Source organism: Eucyclogobius newberryi, unplaced genomic scaffold (genome assembly GCF_026437365.1).
Source record: "Eucyclogobius newberryi isolate DKJ021-1_F unplaced genomic scaffold, fEucNew1.0.hap1 SCAF_2, whole genome shotgun sequence".
NCBI lineage: Eukaryota > Metazoa > Chordata > Actinopteri > Gobiiformes > Gobiidae > Eucyclogobius > Eucyclogobius newberryi.
Window position 1 is genome coordinate 36,570,438 of NW_027315834.1, and position 27,597 is coordinate 36,598,034.

A 27,597-nucleotide genomic window follows, 5' to 3' on the forward strand; every position below is an offset into this window, starting at 1 on the left:
TTTGTAATGAAGACAGATTACAAGGAGCAACTTGAAGGTCAGGATTCTAGTTGTCATTTCGGAGAAGTGTTCACAATAATGTGTGAATCATTTCATTAGATTTTACACTCATGAACAAAAGTATGGAGCAGTAATACTTAATTTATAGTATACAACAGCGAGCAAATATCTCCATTGACTTTATTTCCCATTGGCAATTTTAGTTTAAGAGAAAACGTCACATTAAAAAGGAAAGGATACATCAAGAATAATTATTAGGTGTTGGGTTATTATGTGTTTATGCTGTGTTTCTACCTAATCTGATAGGGGGGATATTTAGCTATTTTTGCTACTTTAATTGTTTGAACTGTGTTGCAATGGTTGAGATTTTGTGTCATGCTAATCCACAAGTAATTTATCTTGTGAATTAATACGATTTGTCTCCATCTCTAGAGACCAACCATGATCAGAACTTTTTGCCTTTTTACATACATTTTCTATCAACCAAATTGGATTTCAACTTTAGCTACATATGATAAACTGCATCTGTGCAATATAATCCAGAATGCTGCTGATGTCGAAAGCAAAATTATATAAAAAACAATGTAAAGCAGTAATACACAGAATGACCAGCTGCTAATTTTCATGGCTGTGTAAATAATGTCAACTGCATCTGTCCTCGGATGATAAGGTCCCGTTAGAGGCCATTGGACGTACAGTTCAACATCTCTCTGTTTGTCCCTTACTCCACTTGTCTTATCTTGCCTCTACCATTTTATAGACTACATTATCAGTGTGTGGAAAGCATAGATTCAAACCACACAAATCCAATTGAAAGTTTGTCTTTATTTGTACTGCAATAACAACATGTTTAATTGGATATTGGACATTCAAGTTAAGCACAACATCTCAATCAGATCCAATTGGGTATTTTTTGGTCACAAAGATTGGTTTTAAATATCGTTATGAAAATTATTTATCTTCAGTTTTTGTTTCTTATTTTTATTTCTGTTCAACCAAAAACTTTAAATTTTACCTTTAGCAGCCTATGTCAATCAAAGTTAGGAAACCACTGATGAAGCTCCTTTTTTAATGTAATCTTTCACTATAAGAATATAGGAACTACATAGATTTACCTTCACGTAAAATTCTCTAAAGTTCGTTTTTTGTTATTACATCTTTATTGAAAACTTCTCAGCACAATTTGAAGGCATCAAGAATTAAATACATTGTTAGTACACACAGTTAAGGCAGATACTTAAAAGGCACTGCACACTTGGACAAGACATAGATGTGTTTTAGTGTCTTCTTCACACGCTCACAATACAAAAAGAGCTCATCATATTGACATCATTGACAACACTACAGTACATCCAACACACATTTACAAGACGATAACACTTCCCTTTGGTGATTATAGTTGAATAATACACATTTATATACACAAACTGTACATATATACTTACATTGGTATACATTGAATGACATGTAGTTTAGTTGACATCACCTGAATGCACACTAGTGAATGTAATCAAGAATATGATTTGAAGAGACTGAGGAATGCGTTGTGGTGATTATAATATGTTATAGAATTACATTTTACCCTTGTAAAAAGCGGAATTCATTGAATAAGTTTAGTATGTCAGCTAAAGATGATTCCAAATGCTAATAGTCACTGCCTAAGCACTGACAATATAGGTCCACTCCACATTTATTGTATATTTTGGTGGTTCATGCTAAATTGTAAGTTTAAATGCAGTGAAATCTATTTAAAGATTAATTGTACACAGTATGGTATTAAACATATTTATCTAGCATGTATGTATACTTTTTTTTTTGTGTTTTTATGACTCAGAAGTAACTCGAAAAATGCATGTTTTCATACTGGGAGCGACAAACATGTGGTTGAAAAAAGTAACATGGCACCAATAAATACAATAATTATCAATCCTTCACTAATGTTCTCAACCTTGCATTTGTTTGCAGTTATGTTTTGCGATAAACCTCAGGTCATGTCACCACAGTGCACGCACAGATGGCTTCATATGCTGTCTATGTCATTGACGTTTTAATGTATTTACAAAGTCGAAAGTTTACAAATGCACAGTCAGTTGTACGACGTCCCATCATATAAAAAATGCAAATACAAATCATGCCAGTGACAAGCACTCTTGAGATCAAAGAAGTTACGTTGCCTGTCAAGCGCGATGACTTATGGGGCTAATCCAAAAGACGCTAAAACCCATTTTTTTAGACACAGCAGATTTTCGCTTCTCGTAAAGCCCTCCGCTTCACCCTGGCCCAGCGCCGCACTGTTCTGTCAGCTGTTAGGGGCTGTGTTCATGTATTTGGTCGACATGTGTTTTGATTCAAGTCACGACAAAGCACTCAACTGGCATTTTTAACAGTGTACGTCACAGCACAATGACTTTCAAATCAATAATGAATACCAGAAGCTTTAAGAGTGCACAAAAACATAATAATAATACTGGTTCGGGCTTTTTAAGACATACTTTGGTTTAATTAATACAGAGAAGGTCGATTGGTAAACACAACCCAATGAGTCAGGCAGACGAGGTGATGTAACGATACAGAAACGAGACATTGCTCACGCGCCTTAACCACAAGTTCTAGTCTTACATTAGTTTGAAAATAGCTTAATATTGGCAGACTTTTTGGTCGACCTTTGCTTGTGTTTGTCATGAAATGTCTGGGGTGAAATACAATATGAAGATTTTGTATTATTTCTCTACTCTGGTCAATAAACATTCAACCAACCAAGTTCCTGAAAAGTTCACTGGAGCTTGTCCATCCAGGGACACGTTCTGACCCGCTCACTGGCCTTTAGTCCAAGAACAACAAGCCAAGCCTATACAGCAACTATAAGACTGCTCTTTTGACTACTCGCGCCCACTTTATTATTATTAACAGGGGGGAAAAAAGGAAGTGAGATCATAAAATATATACAATTATGCATATTTGGAATATAGAATTAAAGGACTTTTATTTATTTATGTTAATGTCCTTTACGCTATGCAGTGTTATGTAAAGACTGAACTATCCCCTATTTCAAAAGGCCTTTTTAGATCAAAAACATGCATCTTGCAACTTGTCTAATACGATAAGTGCCTATTTATTGACGTATAAGTGACGTCAATCACCTTTCCACGCTGCTTTTATTATGATTCTCATTCAATTTGGGACTTTAAATAATGACAACACATACTCAAAACACGCAGTCTGGATCAGTGGTATTAGAAAACTGGATTGATTTTAAGCGGACACCTTGGATAAAATTACTGGATCACAGGTGTAAATCATAAAAGTATTTCATGGTGTGATCTATCTTAATTAGATAACATTTATTGGAAAGTTTCTGGTTGTTTTGAGCACAAGCCACAGCCTTTTGTTCCCTTAAAACTGATCCTGTTAGCTTTGTTCACAACATGTACTCTTCGTTTGTAAATGGACATGCCAGGCTCAGCTAAAAAAAAAAAAAAAATTAAAAAGGGTGAATTCAACATTGCTCAAGCATTATCCAACAAATCTACAAAGTCTCAACTGAAAGCCAGGATGTCTAGTGCTTGCTGTTTACACAACCACATTCTAGTCACCAGGAGGCATTTTTGTACGAACTCCTCTTCTCACACATTTCTCTGCTCTTTCTCAACAGTGCCCTTTCACTTACTGCGACTGAGGACGACAAGCTCCATGTCAGGATCTTAAGCCCGCTAACACTCCCCAGATATGACCCCAACCTTATCGTAGCGTGACACTGTGGCACAAGACCTTCCATTTAAAAAGCTACAAACATCCTCCTCTGTGTGTGCTCGGTGACAGCCTGTCTCTAATTCCTTTGGGAAAATAAACAATTCCAGATCCTCCTTGTCTTTAGTTCGAACTGATGACAGATGGACTAGAAGGTTGTTCTAAGAATACAAGAATGACTGTGCAATGAGTAAGGCCACTGCATCTAGCACATCTATTACACTGGAAAGTAGTGTTTTTCTTTTGTTGCTAAGTGGTGTCTCTTGACCGTTTTCCTTTCTAACCAATGTTACCCACTTCAGAAGCTAAATTGGGCAAGCAATGTTAACCCTAGTCTCAAATCGGGTTTGAAATTGAGGGTAAAAGCACCCACTGCCCAACCAACAAGCCAAAACAAGCCAATGAGCTAGCAACTCTTATCCCATATTTTAGTTTAACACCTTAAAATTTAATGAATGGGTCAACCATTTGATAAAAGAGAATTATCAAGCCACTGGACATGTAAAACACAAAGGAAAAGTGGTCGCCCTCATGTATTTCTGAGTGATATTGGCTTAAGCTTTGATATGAGGAATGTCATGTTTTCCTTATATTTACCCCCAAAGATATAGGTGGGATTTGATTTTATTTATTTTTTTTGCATAGCTTTTTGTTACTTTAAATTAGAATTGATGAGACAATAGAGTGCAAAATTGCAGAATATCCGCTTCGCAAAGAGCACTGTCATGTGATTTTAGTCTGGCGTTGTCGGGAAATAGTATTGTTTTCCAGTATGGCATTATACTTTTATCTCAATGGAGACAATCAGATGATGCCCCAAGGCCAAGTTACAGATCAGATCTGTGGAACACTTCATGAAGACCCTTCATGATTCCACTTATCCAGAGTTTATGGTAGTTGGTTTTGGATGATATTTAGCTTTGTACATAATCCTAATACTTGCTCTACCACTGTGGACATTTTTAAAACAATATCTATCATTGGTAATAATATGGGTGCTGATTTTAAGGGGAGAAAAATCATAACAGCTCCAAAATCCCTAACAGCTAAATTCTGTTGAAAAAAGTGCACATTCTCATCACACAATCTTGCATCAAGACCCAATTTGTTCAGTAAACTTCTATCTCGACCTACAGAGTAAGATTATAGACTCGTATTGGAATGAATGTGAATTATCTAATGTACCACCCCATAATCTATAGAGCGTTGGATTGAACGCCAATAACTTTACATAACTGGCCGCGAGGGGCAAACGTCCACAGAGACATTAGCAAACCTGTATTAAAAAAATCAAAGAAAAGAGCCGTGTAAAATCCAAGATGCTGGGTCTCTACTGGTAAATGCATTTATCACGTGACAGAGTCAGAATACTTGTGAATAAACATTACATTTAGTATTTAGCATCTTAAACTTTCCACTGATTTGGCGGACTGATCATTTTGGGATGTGTGATAACACAATCCCTCTGAAAATATGAATGCCTAAATTCATTTTAGGTTGTTTTTATGTATTCAAACAAGACCAGGCTGATGTTTAAACTCACTTAAGAATATAATTATTACCTTATTGAAAGTTGACCTGAATAATATAAACAAGATATTAGAAGTTACAATACTGGCATTACCTTCACTTCACAGATATCTCTTAAATAGTTCAGTAACACATACAACACAAAATACTAGTAGCCTATTGGAGTCCTTAAAATATTGATTTCATGTAATGTTGTGTATTCTTCATTGGTATTTTCTCTTCATTACGATTCTGCAAATGTAGTCTATAATCTGTTCACAGTCTAGTTAGTAACCTTATTTATACCACAGAATGTTCGTTGTTGTGGTTGTGGTTGTGGTGATGTGCTCCTCCACTCAGAACTGTGTGGTTGATAGAGGACGCTGACCGATCCGAGCCTTCGGCCACTGTTCCGTTGGCGTTCTCTTGGCGTTGGCAGCAAAGGATCTGCCTGAAGGTGGCACTCATCTCCTTGTCGCGATACGAGTAGATGATGGGGTTCATGGCAGAGTTGAACTCGGCCAGGAGCAGGAAGAACTTTTCATAGGTCAGGACGTTACAGTTAGCACAGAAGACGTCAAGGAGGAGGATGACGAGGCCAGGAGTCCAGCAGATGATGAAGGCACCTGGAAAAGAGACGTAAAGGGTTAACGTACTTTTCGGACTTTAAGCCACCTACTTTTCCCCCACGCTTTGAACCTTGCAAACAAGGGTGCGGCTAATTTATAGATTTTCACTGGCTAACGGCCACCGGGGGGCACTATAGCAGGAAGCTTAAATATTTGACACACTGTAGAAGAATACATCAGTGGACAGTAGTCATTGTATTTTATGCTTCAAAACGCTGTGTGTTTAATTACACTCTGACTCATATTCACAGGGATATTAGTCTATGAGGAAGTGAATCTAGACGTGTCAAAATGCAAAGACACACGTGGAGCGTGAACATGCGATGTACATCGTTCTGCAGTTTAGAACCTGCCGCATTGAAATGAGACTTTCGTGGCCAGACTTGACCCCTTCATCATTACCATGGAACATATTTCTGTGTAAATATCTTATGTTACAACGTAACACTCACTCACTAAGCACAAGCTCAGGAGCAGATGAACCAAATGTGAAGACACAGACACAGGTAAATCAGCTCACAGAGTCTTCAAGGACAGAGGGGACAGTAGGGACATCTGCGATGTGTTCTCTGTTTGTTAAGCATCAAAATTCTTTGTGTTTTTATTACAATCCAACTCATATTCATTGAGAAATTAGTCTAATTAGATCCGCAGCAGACCTTTTTTAAAATTAAGCAACACATTACAAAAAAATATCCATTCACCGACTCCATTCCATGTGTTATTTTGATTTAGCTAAATCATTTGATACATTAAATGTATATAAAAAGCAAGGTTTGTTTATGGTTTCAACAGCATTAGAATTAACAAAGCATGAACAGTTTATTGAGCATGATTGAGGCTATAACTAGCTAATTAAGGTCGGGGTTAGGAATTAGCTATTAGAGTGTTAGTTAAGTAGTTACTTAGCCTGAAAAATTCTTAATAAACTATTGACTATTAAGTCGGTGTAATCCCTCATTCGTCCAGGTGTTCCATAGTAGAAAAAGCTTCAGTTGTAGTCATCTGGACTCAGTTAGACTGCCTACATGACTACAACTCAAGCTTTTTCTACTATTGACTATTAAGTCTTTGTTCATCCTTTATGAAGACCGGAATAACTGTACTTATTATAAAGTATTAATGTTATGTTTCAACAAACTGAACTACTTCCAACAACCCTTGATCTTGATTAGCAACAATTCTGCAGAAATTCACAAAGCTGATTCTGTAGCTAACCTTGTCATATTGTTCAAAACATGCAAATATTATGTATAACAATGTTACACTCCAAGACTTAAAAAAGCACTGATAGAGAAGTTGCTTTTTTCCATACTCTATGATTAGACTTGCTTCTGCACTTGCTTGCACAGAAAAGCCCATTTTGATTGACATTTTCTGCCTCTGAACAATAGCAGGAAAGCAAAGATTATTATGAACAAGTTTGACTCAAAAACATCCAAATACAGGAAGAGTTTCTACAAAAAACAATCTGGTGCACAGGGGGATGATGTCTCCAAAAATGTATTCAACGTTGGGCGAGATGCATACAAAATCTGCTTAAAATGTCACAATGTAACGTTTCTACTTGAAAGTCCACCACCCGCTTATCTTCAAGGATATGACTTTGCTTTGTTCACTGTAAGAATGCATGTTTTTCAATGTATTTTTGAGCAAAGTAATAACATGGCAACTAACCAGAAAAGTCATACATGCAACATTCTAAGACACTTTCAAGGAGTTTAATCTGTTTGTCTCTTTGATGGATGAAAAATCACTCAACTACCACACAGCCATCAGTTGCTGACCACACTACCATAAGTCAACAGGAAAAAACACATCACTGCAGCCACCGAACCACTTCTAAAACATTTTAGTACACACGCCTGCAGAATTATCTTTGGTTGACGCCGCCACAGAGAAACCATCATGGGCAGAAAGAAGCTGTAATGTCATAAAAATGCATCTTTAAGTGAATAGAAAATATGAATAAATAATACTACCAGATAATTGCTGTCAACAACCAATTTCCTATTATCTTCACAAATGAACAAAGGCATACAAGATTTGAGGGATGTAATGGTAAGTAAAAGCTTTCTGCAGTAAGAAAATGGTGTGGAAAATAGCATGTGAGATTTGTGAAGTTGGTGCCCCCTCAACTAAAGACAATGAATTTGTCCAAGATGGCCCAAATCGATTGTTACTTTACAAACCACATTAACTTTCTTGGTTGGTCTGCGTGACGGGCGATGCATATCCTACCGAGCTAAACTCCCATATCTCTGCAAAGTGCTGAACGGAGTTAATAAGCGCACTTCACCGACCTATTCATTTACACATTAGCGCTCTGTGGATAAAATACTCCTTGTATTTCTAAATAACGTCTCATCATTAGAAACATGAACAGAGCCTTAGCTACAAACAACGACTTGTCTCTAAAAGATGTTAATACAGTTTGTTGAAACTTGGCGCTGCTGCTACTTCACTTATTCTCCGCACATGTGCAGTTAGGCACAACCTGCAAAACATACAAGATTACCACACAGGTTTATTCCGCGTGGTTTGAGGCATGTGCCGACCTCTGAAAGAAGCTGCTGTCCGCTCTGGTTCTAGAAGCTCAAGTTGTAGAGCGAAACATGAATGGGCCTCTGAAAACGGCCACGATATTAAAAGGGAAGAAGAACCAAGCTTTGCGCAGGACTGTCCAGTGGCCTGTAGACGCCACTAAAAGACACTGTGATTTCAGCCAAGTTTCAGCAGCAGAAGTGAGGGGAAAACAGGCTTATTTTGGACCAATTTAAATATAGTTGTGACACACGGTAAGTTTAGAATGTATTTATTAATCACTGCTTGCTTTGACTGCCCCTGGAGAAAAGGAATATTTAAAAAGATGGATGGAATTTTACTTAATCCGCTCATAATGTGATATAAATGCTAGGATCATGCAACAGAAAAAATAGCCTGGTATTGTAGACATCCATCCATCCATTTTCGACCGCTTATCCGGGGCCGGGTCGCGGGGGCAGCAGTCTAATCAGGGACTCCCAGACTTCCCCCTCCCCAGACACTTCCTCTAACTCCTCCGGGGGATCCCGAGGCGTTCCCAGGCCAGCCGAGAGACATAGTCTCTCTAGTGTGTCCTGGGTCTTCCCCAGGGCCTCTTCCCGGTGGGACATGCCCGGAACACCTCCCCAGGTAGTGTAGACATCTGCATGTTTAATAATTATTATGATGATATTTTGATACGTTTTTTCCATGTTTAAACTTTAAAAAAAAAAAAAAAAAAAAAAATGTTTTACTCATTACCTATGTAATAGTTTGCAAAGCATTACAAACAGTTCCTCGTAGCTTTTGGTTTGGTTTCTATTTAATTTTTCATATTAAATCCTCAAGTTGTAGAAAAAACTGCAATGAAATATTCTTCCAAAATCCTGCAGCCCTAAATTGAAGTACACCATTTACTTTCGTCTTCAGAATGACTTCCTTGAACTGAATTGACCTTGACCTCTCATTGCAACTTTATCCATGTTGTTCTGCTGTTGTCTCCAGAACTATCCAACCTCCTCCTCTGCAGTCCAGTGAATCATCCTTTCTCTGATTAGAACGAGTCAAGCACATTGTCCCGGGCCAATGTGTCATTAGTCATGAATGTCACATTTAAGCACCATGATTTCACTCAACAGATGCTATTTGTATTAACTATGAGACAGTGGAGCCGCCTTATGCTCGGTCCAGGCTTGAGGATTCGTCCGGCGTAGTGATGAGAGACGCCGTATTGACATGCAGGCCTGTTATCTGTTAGTGTTTAGCAGGCGGCAGCTGCAGCATAGGCTTGACCTCACTGGCCAAAAATGCTGCCAGACCCTTGAGAGTTAGATAGATTTCGATAGAATTGCAACCCAGCAGAGAAACTATTCCAAGAATTTGTCTCTCAAGCGGACATCTCATTTTGGCGGGAAGATGCTTTCCGGACGTATCCTTCTTCAACAAAATAGATGTTCTTCTTATAAACACGACGAGTGCATTGTCAGTAGTGGGGTTCCAATCAGCAACCACCAAAGTAGTACAGAATGTATTAAGCTATGTTGGTAAGAATGCAAAACTTAACTGACAGAGTGAGCCGGTTGTCTTGACTGAAGGGTTTGCAGTTTGAAACTTAATTAGACTATAGTGTTTTTGGATGAAATGCCACAATAGTTACATGGGCAGTAACTAAAATAATCAGATAGTTCAATAATTACTTGAGATTTGTGTGTCACTTAAGATAAATCTAATATCAAAACATCAGGTGAAATGGTCAATTAATCAATACAATTTTAGAATAACTGTTGTATTTAGAATAAAAGATTGAACTGTCACTTTAATGATTATTTTGTCAGGTTTTGTTTTTATTCTTACCATTTTCCTTGTAAAACACACATTGATTACTCACATTTCAATAATCCAGAAATCATCAACATTCAGATTTTTTCAATGTTATTTGCACTTATTGTTTAACATGGTTCAATGGCAACAATTCAAAAAATATTTTATTTTAAAGCAACGCCTTTCATTTGGAACAACGTTTGCAACTTGACCTTACTTCGGCTAAACATACATCGATAAACAGGATTTCTACTGTTTAGGTTTAAGGAAGGAACAAACATGTTATTTTGGGCCACGGCAGCAAGTCAGTCTGCCTTGTCACAACTCATAAATCTAACATGGGGTAAAACCGAGTGGAAAATGTCAAGGGAAAGTAAATAAAAATAGCCTGCATTGCCTCAGAATGCTTGGAAAAAACTGGATGTAAATGGGCTCTGACATTCATAACAGGCTATGCTAAGTAGCATGGAGCCTACTGTAACCGCCTGAGTAGTTTTTGAGACATTGCTACTGTTGCTGAAAATAACTACTAGCATTCACATATAGCGTTAGATGTGTCTTAGTGGTTTGCATTCTTGCCGCACAGCTAGAAGGTTCCAGTTGGGTTTTTAAGTTTTCTCAAGACTGGGTGTCCTCAGGGTACACTTTTTTCCCCATCAAACTACAACAAGAACTGTGGGTTAATCCTCCAAATCCTGGCCCATCGATCTAGTGATGGTAACAGTTTGTGTGCCAAATGAATTGAGGGATGGGACAAATGCTGAAGAGAATAAAATATCTACCCTCATATCACAAATGAAAAACTCAAGAGATAATGTGTACCAGATTTGTTATTTCCATAGGTCTGTAACTTATGATTCCTTCCATATGACTTCTATACTTTTCTCGGGAGATAAGAGGATTGTCAAAAAAAATAAAATATTTTAACCCCCAAAAAGTAATTATCTGTATCCTGTTGGAATAAACCACAAATACTCCAGAAAAACCCCAAGCTTTGGGATGAAAATTGGGAAAATAATGTGGACCAGACTACAGGGAGATGCCCCAAGAAAGGCAAAACATAGTGTCACATATGGACAAACTGACCACAACTTTGAGACACATTTGAGGAAGCATTTCACACTATTACCCAGTTGTTACCATAACCGTCATCGCAACGCAAACTCGACAGGGAATTGCAGTAGGAATGTCGAATTCACTTGGGGCCCTTTTTCAAACAGGCCCCTCTTTGTGATCCACTGAATTTGTTCAAAAAGGATTACGTACTGTTCCACTGCAAGTAATACATCTGTCATCAATTAAACATCTACAACCTTGCCACAGTATCTATTGTTATCCGTGCCGTATAGAAATATGCCTATGACGTTCAGAGAGTTAAGTTGCATCATTCAAATTAGTTTGTCCTTGGCTTTGGAACTGAATGTCTAAAGTAACAAAGGCTTGTGTTTAGCATTAGCATTGTCTTCCGTGTTTCGGGAAAGAACTGTATTACAGAAGAGTGGATCAGAAAAGAATGTGAAATATGGGAACAAAATGTGCTGTTGCTGTTGAAAGGTTTCCATTGCAATGTTGTTTTAGCAAGTCATGAATTCAAATAAGATAAGATAAGATAAGATAAGATATTCCTTTATTGTCCCACATGGGGAAATTTCATTGGTGCAACGCAGGTAGATACAGAGGTAGATACAGAAGAACAGATCACTTATAGGAAGTCTGAAAAACACTTTCAGTAGAAGATCTCCTATAAATAAATAAAAACTCCCATAGACAAATAAATAAATAAATACCATTGCATGTGATCCCGACAGTAATTGCACATGAATATGTGTCACGACAGCACATAGATTGCACATGAATTTCACAGTAATTGCACATACGACAGAATTGCACATCAGTATTAGGTTAGGTCAGTATTGCGCCGGGATAACGTGACGATCTCCGGGTAAGACGACTGTTCTCCGCAGTTTCATGAGTTCCTCCTTTGTGGAAACGCGGGCCGGCGCCGGAGCCGGGGGGCGGGGCCGGCCGGGGGGCGGGGCCGGAGCCGGGGGGCGGGGCCGGAGCCGGGGGGCGGGGCCGGAGCCGGGGGCTCAGAGCCAAGACACATCGCAACGACACGACGAAAACACTCAATCCAGCCGAATAAAGTCAAAACAAGTTAATTTAAAGCGATTCCAGTGCGTGTCCCGATCGTTCGTGAAGTTCCTCTTTCATATAAACGTGTATATAAACGTGTACCGACGACACGCCGTACTTTAGCGCGGCCGGAGGGCGCGGGGGGGGGGGGGGGGGGGGGCTGGTGGGCTCGCTCGGAGCTAGCTCACGTCACAACAACGCAACGAACGCAACGAAAAACGCTCAAATCCAGCCGAAAAAAGTCAAAAACAGTTGAATTAAAAAACTATTCCATATATACATATTTACAAAATATAGGAGATAAAGCACAATAAGTGTGAGAAAGAAGAGAGAGCGTTTACACCGGGCTGCTAGCTGTACCAGCGCCGATAACAATGAATCCGATAACAGCAAACAGAGATGCTGACAACATCTTGACTTTTACAGGCAGTAAATATGTGAATATGCATGTGAATATGTTTCTAATATATGTAATATGATTCTAGAAGAGTGTAACTTTTCTGGTAGGCATCAGTGGAGATGTTAATGGTTTGCCTGGAATGTCTCAAAGTATGGCATTAATCCCACAAACAAACTTGCATTCTTACCAGAAGCGGGGCCACTCCACAGATTTGACCTGTAACTTGGCCTGGTGGTTTCAATGCTTGTCTCCATGGAGATAAAGATCAAATTTAGAGAATTATATAATTCTATGTAGGGCCAGTGTTGTGGATTTTGTAGTGCGTTGGCTATTGGCCTCAACTCTCCAGCAGACACTGATCTTTTGTTTTGTCCCGCAGCAGCTTAAAAATGTACTTAATGTTTATTTGAAGTGTGAGAAGATTACTGCATAAAATGTGACAAAACAGGTTTGTGGACGCATTATTAAATTTAAATCAAAAATCCAAATTTGCTTGATATATCGGCAGGGCTTATTGGTCATTGATTTCTCTGGATTCTACAATGAACAATTGGTATTGGCCAAAGAGTACTTAAGAGACAAAACAAGGAACATGTCTACACACCTTAATAACATAAATCTTTAATTCTCCTTTAATCACATGAACTAAAACAACACTATTCTTCTTGGATGACCAGCTTAAATAAGTCAAACTTTAAAGGTAGTAAAGTAAAAGTAATGTGACTTAAACAGCCTGAAAAAAAACATTCACTTCTTGAGTATTATAAAGGAAATTTATAGATTTTAATACTAGCATTGACAAGTTTCAGTCAGAGGCAGGACTATCTTTGGGTCAAGATACCACGGGAACAAACTGGTCTCCAAGGTCATGAAGGTCTCCTTTCTTGCGTAATGTCAGTAGAAAGAACAAAAACATAGCGATAACGCAGCAATACTGTCATCATTTACGTCACTGCTTCCTAAAGCCACTCATCTCGCACTGTTAAAAGAGTACGTCCCACATCTTAGATCATTATACGCTATACTCTCCCCATGGACTCATCATGTTCATGTTCATCTTCATGTTTCTCATGTATCTTAATGGCGACTTAGGTTTGGTCTAATGTTCGGTTCTCCCGTGCAGCGCTAAAGAATGGAGTAAACACTTATGATTAAATTAGCCTGGAAGTCCGGCTCCCTCACACCATCAATCTCTCCGTAAGCATTTTACTCCTCCAGTGCTGCCTTTTGCTGCACTCCCCTGCGCTATTTGTAATTCTTTCTCACAAATCTTCAACACTCTTTCCCAGAATACGATACATTCTCAACAGTCCCCAAGACGAATGAAGTAGCCCACGAATGCCCAATATTTAAAAGCTTTATCGGAATAGATAAATAGGTTGGGGCGGTGGATGATAGTTTATTTAGGCACTATTTTGTAAGAAAGGAGTATATCGTGTTAATAGTATACTCAGAGTTTAAAGAACATTTTATTAGGCCCGAGTGCCACAAGCTGGCGAGAGGCCTATTAGTCCCGTAAGGCCGTGCGAAGCACGGCTGCGAAAGTGCGCACATAGTGCGCACGAAATCGAGCGCGAAGCGCTCGCCCACTTCCAAACACTCACTAACGCACTCCTTCACTCACGCACGCCCCGTGCAGACTAATTAGTAGTAGGAAAATGGAACATTACCGTTGTAAACGGGCGAAGCCCGTGCAAAAGTGCGCACTAAACGAGCACTTTACATTGAGATGACGACCGCGAAGCGGTCGTCATCCCCATATAAAGCACTCATTTGCGCTAAGTAGCTCACGAATACGTTCCCCATCTCTTGCATGTTCCGTGCATATAAGCATGTAATGCAAAAATTGAACATTATTACTGTATAGAGGGCCAAAAACACAAAGTGGGCGGAGCCCACTCAAAATTAACGAAAGTACCCGTCAGTGACCAGGGACCCACACCATGAGGTAGGAAAGCGCTGTATAGTTTATGATATTTGAAAATGGGAAACATTGTTTTCGCATCGGAATATTATTCTTTCTTCTTCTTTCTTCTTCTTCTCGGGACCAACCCCCCTATTTTTCACCCAGTGAACATTGACGAAAAGTCACAAAAATGTTAACACCTCTAAAAATCGTGCCTCTCTACATTCTGGCTATTTCCCTTTTCTAAAATAAAAAAAATTGGCGCGTCAGCGCCCCCAAATGTACCAAAAATGCATTGAGAGATAGGAAATGACCCCAAAAAAATCTGATCGTAGAATCATGAAATTTGGCGCAGAGGTAGATGGTGACAAGAGAAGTAAAAAATATTATTACAGCAACGCCGTCCGCCCAACCAAATGTCGGCCATATTGGTTCAAAAATGGCTAAGCATGACTCGGGAGTTTTTCCAAATGTCGTACTTTTACGAACTCCTCCCAGGGCGTTGGCCCTAAAAAGCTGAAATTTGGTGAAAATGTTACTGAGGAGTGGGACATCAAAAGTTATTCAAATTACATTTTTACCTGTCACGGTCTCTGAGCGGCGAAGCCGCAAACTGTAGCTAGAATTTCAGAAATCTCCCAAATTTAACATTTCTGCCGTTTGCGCAGATAAAGTCCGAATTGTGTCAAATTAGAATCAGTTGTTAAACTCTTTGCCCTAAACCTACTTGAAGTGAAATACATTAATTTGGCGCCACAGCGCCCCCTACAGATTTTATATGGAGGTTAAATGTTTAGTTATGTTTAGCGTAATAAAAGGACATTTGGGGCGCGTTAAAAGGACATTTGGGGCGCTTTCCTACCTCATGGTGTGGGTCCCTGGTCACTGACGGGTACTTTCGTTAATTTTGAGTGGGCTCCGCCCACTTTGTGTTTTTGGCCCTCTATACAGTAATAATGTTCAATTTTTGCATTACATGCTTATATGCACGGAACATGCAAGAGATGGGGAACGTATTCGTGAGCTACTTAGCGCAAATGAGTGCTTTATATGGGGATGACGACCGCTTCGCGGTCGTCATCTCAATGTAAAGTGCTCGTTTAGTGCGCACTTTTGCACGGGCTTCGCCCGTTTACAACGGTAATGTTCCATTTTCCTACTACTAATTAGTATGCACGGGGCGTGCATGAGTGAAGGAGTGCGTTAGTGAGTGTTTGGAAGTGGGCGAGCGCTTCGCGCTCGATTTCGTGCGCACTACGTGCGCACTTTCGCAGCCGTGCTTCGCACGGCCTTACGAGATTAATAGGCCTCTCGCCAGCTTGTGGCGCTCGGGCCTAATAATAATATTTTTAGCAAAAACAATATAGCCGTTTCCACTATAACAACAAATTATACATCGTTTGAAAGCTCTAAGCCTTCCCCATGCCGCCATGGGGTGGAATCATCATTACGAGCGCTTACGCGCTCGTCACTCCCCATTCCGTCGGGATGCCCCGCCCACTCCCCATAGACTTCCATTGATTTTAGCAGATACAAGCATGGCCCATGCCTGCGGCATGGATTCTCGCGTACAGGACGATGCCAGGAGGGTTTTTGGAGGAATGCAGCGCTTTGCGCTGCTGTTGTCAACAATTTGTGAATGGGCTACGCCCATTCACAAATTGTTGACTATTTCTGTCATAGCAGGAGTAAGTATGCATGATCCATGCCTTCGGCATGGGCTAGTTCACTGTACTTGCCAGGGGCGACGGGGCACCAAACATGCGGGCTGCGCCCGCATGTTTGGTCGGACAGTTGCAACGCTGCCTTCGGCAGCGTTGCGGGAGCAATAGGCCCTCCGCCCTGCTGGGGCTCGGGCCTAAATATGTTCCAGTTAGCATGCATTTCCATTTAAACAAATAAACAGCTATTATCTCTATCTATCTAATCTCTATCTTTAAAAATGAAGATACACATGTTGTTACTTAAGTATTCTGAGGTTTAGTTTTCCCACCATTAGTCAAAATTACCATCATGTCAGAGTTGATGTGAAAATCTTTACTGGTCCTGAGTGAGCCCACATGTGTAACCTCCTGGACATCTATGTGCAAGTGTGTGGAACCAGCTCCGTGTTATTTGTTCTATCGCTGCCACTGGTTATAAATAATGTCTGGCGTGAGTGGTTTTAGCGTCCTCAGAGGGACAGGGGAAGTGGACGGCAGGCGGCAGGGGAGCACTCATTGTCATCTGGCCCGCACATGGACAGGAAGAGGCTGCCGGGTTTAGCTTTCTGATTAAGCAGATGAAAATCGTAGCTAAAGCACTAGAAACGCAAGTCTTCCCAGAAAGCAGCTTCCAACAAACTGGAAATGGTTATTTATCAGAAAAAAACTGTTGTCTTGTTGTGTAATGAAAAGAGAGAAATTCTCAAAAACTGTCTGAAAATGTCGGTTGGTTCACATTGAGTCCAGTTTACTGTTTTTGTTGTTGTTTTTCAATACCATCTTTGATAACATAGTTGAAGGAATTTGCTCAAGATGATATGGAATAATATATCTGTTTTTATTGCATTGAAACAAATTTGGCTTTTAATTAATTTTAAGCCGTCGCCATGTATTTTTTTTGCTTTTTTTATGGCATTGTGTGTGCTTTTGCAAATAAAATCTCAATATAATCACAAACTGTCAGAATTTCATGATCCTATAAATGAATGCATAGTTTTGTTGCAACAAGATGCTTGAACGTTTTAGGCATACATACTGTAAGAAGGTGTGGTGGAAAGCGCAATTAGTGCTTTATGGTTCATAAAGTGTGGTTTACGCTTCTTGTGGCCACTAGGAGTATGCACTTCCTACAGAATCCGTTATAAATGAGGCCCCTGACCTTTAACCTGCCTTTGTATGTATGTATTTATGTATGTATAAAAAGTCTGAATATCGCAACATTCCATAAAACCAACTGTAATATCAAGTACAGCTGTAATGAGAATATTACAGCCATAGCAACCAGACTCATTCACAACAAATTTACACTACTTTCTCAACATGACAGTTATTTTAGAAATAAAATTAATCAATCTAGACAAGAATGTGCATACTTTGAGTGTGAAAGACGGCTCTGCTGTCTCTGGATGGAGCATGTTTGTAGTAGTAAGTGTACTTTCCCCTATCACTGTATGTCACTGAATCATGACCCTTTCACATTCTGATTCTGAACACAGCTGAGGCCTGTTTCATAAAACATGTTTACTTTCCAAGCCAGACTCAAATGGCCAAGTGTGACTAACTTTGTTGTCATTTGGGTTTCATAAAGCACACGTTTCACTCAGTCGCTATGTCAATTTAGACAGAGAACTTAGACTGGTCTTGGACTCAAATTGCTAGACATAATTTCAACATTTGACAATTGATAAACGATCAAACATGAGCAGCACATTAGTGAGAGGGTTTTATCTTTAAGCATCTGACTTCGTGACAGTAAAATACTCCTCATGTGCAGAATAGTACGCGACCTCTTCCCTCTTCTATTTGTACTCTTTCTTCCTCTTCTCAGGTGATTGTCTTTGGGTCTTGAGTGGAAGTGGCCGTGTCTTCTCCGTAGTCTTATATTGAGGTCAGTTATACTTCCATGACCTTTGCTCCAGTTTTGTGGGCTGTTAAAGCTGCAGTTATTAAGTGAGACTGGTCTGAGTGTGACTGGGAAGGTCCAGAGTGAGACTGATGAAATAGACTGAACTCCTGTGTTTATGCTCAGTCGAGAGAGAGAAGTCGGTCATAAAATCTGGCTTTAATCAACACGTTTTCTGAAACAGCCCTCAGAACTGCTGGTCTTATCACACACGATCACACACATGCAAATACATGTCACCAAACTCTAACTGAGGAAGAACTTGGACGTTATCTCGTTACCATAACACTACTAATGGATTAAGTTGACCTGAAGAGTCGACATGGAAACTGCTATCTTGCAGTTAGCGAAGGTCACGTACCCTTCCGTGGCAAGTCAGTTAGAAAAGTTCTGAAGGGAGCAGTGAAACGTTTTGAATGTCTCCTTCATCATGGAAACATTTTACTCAGCAGGACCAAAAGTGCGTTGTGTTCGTAAACACCAAAATATCCCCTGATTTTGCTTATTTGCGCAGCATCAACTGGTTTAGCTTTAGTTAGATTAAGTTGGGATCATATAGTTACTATCTAAATTATGATTTGTTGTACCACACCAACATTTTCCTCATATCCCCCCCCCCCTATCAGTTTGAACCCTATCAGTTTAAAGGGAAACCGGAGGTTAGCCTGACCACTCAAGTTAACAGCATCGCAGGGCCACCATTCAAAAGCACCATTGTCTGTGTTGGACCTCAGCTTGTTCCACTTTCTGCCCCACACAGGACCGACGTTTAGCATGCCAATGTTGATAAGAAGATGCTTGTGATACTGCAATGTTATATAGTACATGTACACCACAAAAGAGTATCCAAAGAGCTAACTTCAAGAAGAAAAGTTATAATAAGTGACAATAGGCTAGTGTTCTAAATCTGTTAAATTGTTATTTCCGTTTTTGATTGGTGTGCTGAGTGATGTGACTTATAATGGTGATACACAGACCTAAGTAGCTGTTTGAAAGGGGCATTGTGCAAGTTTCGTCATGTAAACAAACCATTTACACTGCAGTCAATTTCCCGTAACCATTAAAACAAATTCCAAACTAGCAATTGGAAGTTTTTGTCATTGACGAGACTTGTGCGGGAAGCAAATGCGACAAAAACATTGGTGTAAAAGATTGTAGACCAAAAAAATTATTTTGCTTACTGTAGATAAGCATTAAAAATTAAAATGTTTTCTGTGACTTACCTAGCACGATGGCCACTGTTTTCAGCAGAGACATCATCGTATCCCTGTTCCGCCTCGGCCCGGAGCTGTGCCTCGACATCCTCATGGTCCTCTGACGCACGTAAACAAAGATGTGTGCGTACAGCGTAACCATGACGACAAAAGTCACCAGGTTGAAGACTGCCCAAAACACCAGGTAGGAGTTGCTGTACAGTGGCGCCATATTGGAGCACGACTTAAGGCTGCAGATACAATTCCAGCCGACACTTGGAATGGCGCCCATGACTATCGACATCGTCCAAATAATCACGATAACCACCACCACTCGGCGATTGCTCATGCGCGTGTGTAGCTGCATACGGAATACGGTGATGTGGCGTTCGATGGCGATGGCGAGAAGGTTAGCGACAGATGCAGTCAAGCTAGTGTCGATCAATCCTTGCCGCAGCAGCCACGTTGAAACCGTTAGCCTCTGTGTGTTGGGTCCTGTGTTGAACATCAAGTAGAAGTAAGCGAGGCCTGCAAAGAAATCAGCGGCTGCTAGGTTAGCCATCAGGTAGTATATGGGGAAGTGGAAGCGCCGGTTGACGTAGATTGCAATCATGACGAGGAGGTTGGCGAGCATGATGAAGATGCACACGGTGATGCCCAGGCCCATCACCAGGCGGCTCACGGCATTCCAGTCGGTGGCTAGGTATTTGCCGCTGCGGTTGTAGAAGAAAGCGATGGTCTCGTTATAGTAGCACTGGTCCTGGTACTGGTCCTGGTACTCGTCCATGGTAGCGACTGGAGTTCTAAGTAAAACAGAAGAATAATACATTAATTTGGCATAGTAGTAGTGTTAATGTTAACAAATAATGTTGGTGTACATGTAAACATAGCCAATGCCTAATGCCTTTTCATGTATTCATTAAAAAAAACAAAGGTTTCAAAGTCTTTTGGTTGAAGATGTTTCCCATTTCATCAATAATTTAGCAATCCAAAAACAAAATAATTTGATGGGTGTCACAAAGTACAAATGTGGATGTGTTATATTAAGATTCAATTTTGTAGTCATTGGCAGCATTTTATTGTATCCAAGCGGGAAGTGCACTGCATAGCCTATAGTATACATTCACTTTTATTACAGTAAGTGTTTAATGATAGATGGAACCATAGTTTTGAAGCATGACAAAACAAATCCCCTTTGATTCTCCCCTGATTGATGCTAATCTGTGTATTTAAAACACACCAATTATCAAATAGAAGAACTATATTGTCTTTCATGCTTTAACATATGTTATTGTTTGTTCATGACGCTCTGTGGCTGCAATGAGTCCAGCTGTGGCCCACATCCACTTAGCCCTGATTGAATAAAGACTGGTGTGATATGAAGCTAAACATGGTTTTGCCATCTGGCAAGGCTTTATGACCTGTTACAATTTGAAATATGTAACAAGTAGGACAAAGAGTGCAGTTAGTGAGCCGACACAGACCAGCGCCAGCCATATTCACCGTTGTGCACACTCCCAAACACATCAAAACAATACACATAGGAACATATGCGAAGGCCGCTCCAGTCACACATATATTGGATGTTCCCTTTCATCCATGCCAGACTGGAAACAAGGCCTGAGGCTACAAAGTGTGAGCGAGTGGGATAAAAAGGAAGTCACCAAAAAGAGGGGCCAATATGCATTAGAGGATTTGGGTCAAAGTGCAATGGCCTTTTGGGAATCCATCTCCTTTGATTTCACTACCAATAAGGTCATTCATATTCTCAATGGCTTTCCAGACTTTCATGCAAATAAGTAGTCTAAGCACCTGTTTTTCAAAATAATATGTTGAAGCATTTGATCAAAAGGGCAATAGTAACACTTCAATATTTTCTCTAGACTAGAGCAACTTTTTTAAACACAGTTGGTAAAACATGAATAAAGCAACTAGTTGGTTAAAAAGTTTGAAGTTCGTGGAGTTCCTGTCCTGTTTTGGAGAAATATTACTTTTATCTTTGCAATATTTGAGTATGGAGGTCTTTTTGTTGTTTTTTTTGGACCCAAAAGTTACAGCCTTTTGATTTCAAGCCCTTATTGTTACTGCAATGTTGGAAGTATTGTCCAAACTATCAATGTTAACAATAATGTGAAGAATTAATGACACTCCTGGGAAATCTATCAGAGTTCAAAGCAAGGAAGACATTGCCAAAGAACATTAACTCCATCCCAGCTGCAGGGAAGCACTGGGCTTAGACGCTGCTCTGAAATCCATGAAAAAAACAATGTTGCATAATGTAGAGGGATCATGAGATAACATATAATAACACAAACTATAATTCACTTCTTTTAGAGGAGGTCAAAGCAATACAATGCATGCTATTTCACTTATTTATTGAATGAGTCTACATTTTAAAATGTATTTGGGCAAGTATTCCGAGTATTAAGTCTATGCAAAGCAATAAATATACATTACATTATCAAAACTCATTTGAACAAGTACTGAACCCCATTTTAAGGAAGAATTATGTATAGTCTGTCCTCAAATGCCAAAAGTCATAGCAGAACCTCAGTAGCACTAATCAGAGTTTATGTCATTTAATTTACTGTATTATGCACATTGTAGTCACTGTTCATTCCTTCAAAGATATATACATTTAAAAAAGTATTGTTTAAGATCATTATTTTGTCTTTAATAGTACTGTAAATAATTTTTATGTAAGTATGATCAATACAACAGCATTATTTATGTTATGAATCTACGTCTAAATGAACAATCTGAAAGGTTAACTATTTGCGAAACACCAGCTACAGAACCAGTAAATTATGTTGCAAATGTTAATGATCACATCTGCATAATCCATCGAGATAACACACAATAAAGCCCCACTGCGTAACATTTCAGCCAATAATCAAGCATTAAGCATCAAAAAGCATGTATTTAACTATAGATGTCACGGTGGCAACAGGCAGCTGGCTTTCTTTCACAAATGTTACACAGCAGGGTTTTAATATTATAGTTGTCAAAAAAAACAAAAAAACAGATATGAATCTATGTGCTTCTATATTTGAATTTAACTTGTGCTTTTACTTGGATACTTTTTCTTCTTGCACTATTGAAAGGCAGTACTTCCTCCCGCATGGTGTTTCCAGGCCATTACTAGAAAGTAGAGGAAGTGTCACTGGCCTCACAGAACACATTCCTGACACTTTCATCATCACATCGGAGCCAGTGGAGGGAAAAGCAGACCGTTTTGTATGCAATAACTCAAGGGTGCGACTTTACTGGATGAAGATTGGATGAGAAAATTGAGGATTTCTACTTTGGCCTGCACCTGGCTGTGTGAGGAACAGTTGGGACTGACTAAGTTGCATTTTTGAAGTTTATGTGTTAAGTGTTAAGTGCAGAACAGAATGCCCAGTGTTGGCCACCATGAGTCAGATGTGTGATAAACGATGCTGGTGTGAAGGGGCAACCTCAAAAGTGTGTGTTTTTCTAATAAGCTCTGGGAGGACCACCCTGCAGTCTGCGTGAGTGAGGTCATTACTCAAACATCAGCAACACAGAGACATCCGTGTGTGCACATAACACACACTTGATTATCGCGGACACTTTGCAATTAAGATGAACATGGACTGGGGTATAATTAAGAGCAGGGACTGGAAGATCTATTAATTTATGGTTAAACAAACTGAACATGTTTGCAATCTATTGGGGGTTGAAGAAACATCTATTGAGGGTTGTGTTTTCTTGTCCTTTTGCACATATATTAATTTACCAACGTGCTGAAAGGCAGGTTACTTGATTAGCTGATACAATCAATTAAGTAACTGAAACTGAAAGAAGGATTTTTATTTTATTTTATCAAGTGTCTTACATGCTATTATAAGTTGATCTACTTTCTGCTGAACTTCGCTGTGCTTTGATATGTAAAAAGGTTGCTTTTGCAGCAAACATACCAACATGTGCACCACATTAATTTAGAATACTAAAGTCTGCTGTTTTGAGAAAAATCCACATATATCAGACAGTTCAGGAATATCTACATCCATATACAGTATATCAAGAATAAAGCATTTCCTTTTCGTAATATAATTAGCGTAACCAAAGGGTATAGTTATGAGCGTCATCATGCACGCTTCTGCCCGGAACATCCCGCACCCATCTCTTCTGCTGATCAGTAAACCTTCTTCCACTCATTTATCTGCACCTGAGCCTGTCAATTACCATCCACATCCCCTCCCACGACAAACCCAACCTCAAACATGCACAATCCTCCAGATAAAGTAGTCTTCACCAAGCCTAGCTAAAGATCTGGTACAGCACCCATGCTTCTGACAGGTTGTTAAAGTGGTGGCAAAAAGACACAGATCTGAATTGTAACTTTGCCTGGTGATGTTACATGCTTGTCTCCATGGAGATGGATACAGCGGTTTAAAGTCATACTATGGATCATTCCCATTTTCCTTCCAGTCAAGGAGAAGCTATAACATCTCAGATCAGACAAGCAGTTAGCTACCACTACAATGGAAATATTACATTGTAAACATTATAAAGGCAACTGCATTTCTGGGTTTGACAAACTATCTAACTTATCACAAGACTCAAGAAACATTTTGTTTTTCTAAAAACAATGTGCAGATGACTATAACTGAATCTGTTTCTACAATTATCACAAGAAATCTCACTACAAAACACTGTATGTTTAAGAAGTGTTGACATCAGGACTTCCACTTATGGCTAAAGCTAAAGTACTTAGCGACTGTAGTGGCTGCAGGTTGGATTTGAGGTTTGACGTGTTATTCTTACTGTAAAGGAGCGTTTAGTCTGTGCTAAGAGAACATTTGTTATTGTGTCAAGTGTCCGGCTGCTCCCTGCTCTGCAAGGCTGCACACATGTGAAGTCCACCCTGGGGATGAGCAAGGACATATTAAGGAGATGGATTTGAAGATAGCGTGCGCACTTATGTTGGATTAAGTTCTAAATGCAAGAGACATGTGAATGCATGCTATAGTTTTTATGTGGGCACTTCAATTTAGAGCAGAAAAGAGAAATGTATTTGAATATCAAAGAGTAATTTGCATGCTCTACTGTAGACAGAACATTCTAAGGATGATGTAACCATAGCCAAATCAAGGTAGTTTAATTATATAGTACAAGATTTAATGTCATTTTGTGGGGGACATATGGCCTGGAATCCAGACCGCTTCTCTGTGTATAATCTATAGAGTATATCTCTCAGTCTGGTCCCCACCTCTGCTGCGTCTCAGCCAAAACCCAGACAGAGTTTGCTTATTTCAGTGACGTCATGGAAATTGGAGAAGCAAATTGGTCATCTTTGATTTAAAACAAAATTAAACTTGTCTCACCTCAGATTAACAGCGGTCGGAGCTTCAATCTTTTATTTGACGGCCAATATTTTCTTTCTTATTTCTTCTTAGCAGGCGTGACCCTGATGTATTAATCTTGCCGCCAAGACTACACATCTTTGTAAAGTTTTGGCAAAGCGTGTATCTTCAGCTGGTCAGGCAAAGGGTCATGGTACTGAAGAAACGTACAGCTTAACTTAAGCCTGCTCACCCTAACTTCTGGAGAAATGCCTGGACAGATCTTTGGTGCATACGCTCCATTGAGTTCTGGTATGTAATAAGACTATAACTGCACATTATTACAGTACAAATGTGTTTGATTTACATGGTGTTCTTTGACACTTTTTACATTGTAGCGAACAAAGGTGCTCACGTCTTACATTCCAGTAAGGATGGGTGAAATGTATTGCCCGAGGACACAAAAATTATACACATTTGCCACCACTCAACAACAGGACCAGTCTTTGCAACAGTAAAAAAAAAAACGTTAAAAACATAACCCATGCATTATTTATTACACTCATTATTATCTCGGACAAAAGTGCTTTCAGATTAAGAGCACGCAGTTTTAGTCCAAGCTATTTTATATCCATTAACATATTTTATTGGGAAGAAAAGATTATATGTTATTAAGCAAAACCCAGGTGGTAACATTGGTCCAACATATGGATCTTTTCTGAATAACTTTTTGCTTTTACAGAAGATGATTCATTGTACAGAAATTCCCATTGCCAAGAACGTCATTTGCAACTGAAAGTACAATACATTTGTGTTTCATTACATAGGCTCAGCTCATTGGCCTCTCTGCCTCTCTGACTTATTAAACCATGGCAGCGCTCCTGTGCAGGGCTCCTCCACACTTTGAAGTCCGCAGGGTTTGAGTGGAGGCCATAACATCTGAAATGTATATCAGCGGCCCAGGCCTGACTTAATCACAAACTAGATAACTGCTCTGGGAAAAGTAGAAACGGCAAAACCAAAAACAAAAATGTCGAGTTTATTTGGAGAACTTGTGTTGCCTTATGATTTTATTTGGGCTACTTGGATACTTCTGCCAGTAAGTAGGTTTTAACTGAAAATAGACAGTAGTCAATGTAAAAAAAAAGAAAGAAAGTACTTTAACATTAATAAAGGGCAAAGCCTATCATCAAACTGTTTGTAGGGCTTTCTGTTCACTTTTTGGCTAAATGGCAAGTCACTTGTTATTTCTTAAATGTTTCTAGCCCATTGGGGATTGCATAATTAGACATACTGTATATGTTGGGGTGGCTCAATGACTCAAATAGTAGAGTTGTCATCTTGTAGGTCGGTGGTTAAATCTCAGCTCTCCTTTTGATACTTTTTGTTGTATCATTGGGCAAGACACAAAACACAAACGGTGAATGCAGTGCTGTGGTCGGCCATAGTGTTGTATAGTAGAGTATACATGTTGGCTATAGTTAGCTGATGTGAAGCCTTGTCGAATGATGTTTGTTAAAAAAACACAGGTTATTGAAGGGATGAAATAATGGTTCAAAGTAACTTGAGCTACTATGTTTAGCTACAGGGCAGTGGTGTCAAAACTTACACATCTTGCTGAATTTTGCCCAAATGACCAAAGGTTTCACATGATTTTTTAATAACCTTAATAGCAATAGGAAGTCATCAAAGTTCTAAGTCTTATTAAAAGTGAGGCTCAGTCGAACCTACATCAAATGCAACACATGTGGGAGACAATTCAGTTAATCGTTCAATGACTTGTTGTCTCCACATGTCCCTCTATTTTGTGCATGTGTCAACATTTGTTTTCAATATATTTAAAGTCCACTGCTATAGGAATAGCAGAGAAAAAACGTTTTAAAAAATCTCTATATATTAAGATAGTGGTTTTAATAAAGGTCAGTAGAAGGTTATTACATTATAAAACCTCTTCTGCCATCTTCTTTGAGAAATGTAAAAAATGTAATTTTTGGACCAGAAGATTTGCTGAAATTCCCTATATATTTCTTATTATGGCATGTTATTCTTTTCACTCCCAGCTTTACATCTTCCTCCTCCCAGCCTATACATTACCTAGCCCACATCTATCACTCTTCATCCCTTGTTTTTCTTGCCGTCCGTCTGTACGTTCCCTGACTTTTGGCTGGTCTATCCTCTCCTAGCAGACTGCCTCTCTGTGCTCCTCCTGTACCCCGGCTCTCACTCTCCACTCTGCCAGCTCCTTACAATGCCCCCATTGTTCCCCTGCGCTCCCCGGCCACAGCACACAGCACAGACCTGAAACAGCGTGCTAACACTTCCAAACATGAGCTGTGTGTTTGTCTGTGTACATACTAACATGCACACTCCAGTATTATGCTATAGGATAAGCAACAGCTGAATATAAATCCATCCATCCATTTTCTACCGCTTGTTCCCTTTCGGGGTCGCGGGTGACTGGAGCCTATCCTAGTGACTTCGGGCCTTAGGCGGGGTACACCCTGGACAGTGGCCAACTTGTCGCAGGGCTGAATATAAATCAGTTTACTTAAACAAATTGCACTTTTTCACTTTTATGTACACATTTAGGGCAAACGCCTGCATTTAAAATATATATGTATATATATTTAGTCAAAATGCTTCTCAGTTTCTCAATTGTAGTCACAGCTGCCCTGGGGCTGAAATGGCTACCAGTCTGTGCAAACAAACCCAAGTGCTAGATTTCTGTTCCAGTGAAGCAGATACTACATACTGCATACCATTATGAAAGGCATGGTGGAATTAACTGCAAAATGTGATTTTCTTTATCTTGCTGCTG

At 39.5% G+C, this 27,597-nt stretch overlaps 1 protein-coding gene across 1 annotated transcript in view; it reads right to left on the bottom strand.

Moving 5' to 3' along the window:
- Positions 1-3,464: 3,464 nt before the first annotated feature.
- The window catches only part of lpar1 (lysophosphatidic acid receptor 1), a 38,014-nt gene continuing 13,881 nt past the window's right edge, over positions 3,465-27,597 (bottom strand). The window contains exons 2-3 of the mRNA XM_072455220.1: positions 19,501-20,273; positions 3,465-5,882 (exon numbers count right to left, since the gene is read on the bottom strand). Coding sequence (XP_072311321.1) covers positions 5,557-5,882; positions 19,501-20,257 — 1,083 coding nt within the window. The 5' untranslated portion in view covers positions 20,258-20,273 and the 3' untranslated portion in view covers positions 3,465-5,556. The remainder of the gene's footprint in view (positions 5,883-19,500; positions 20,274-27,597) is intronic.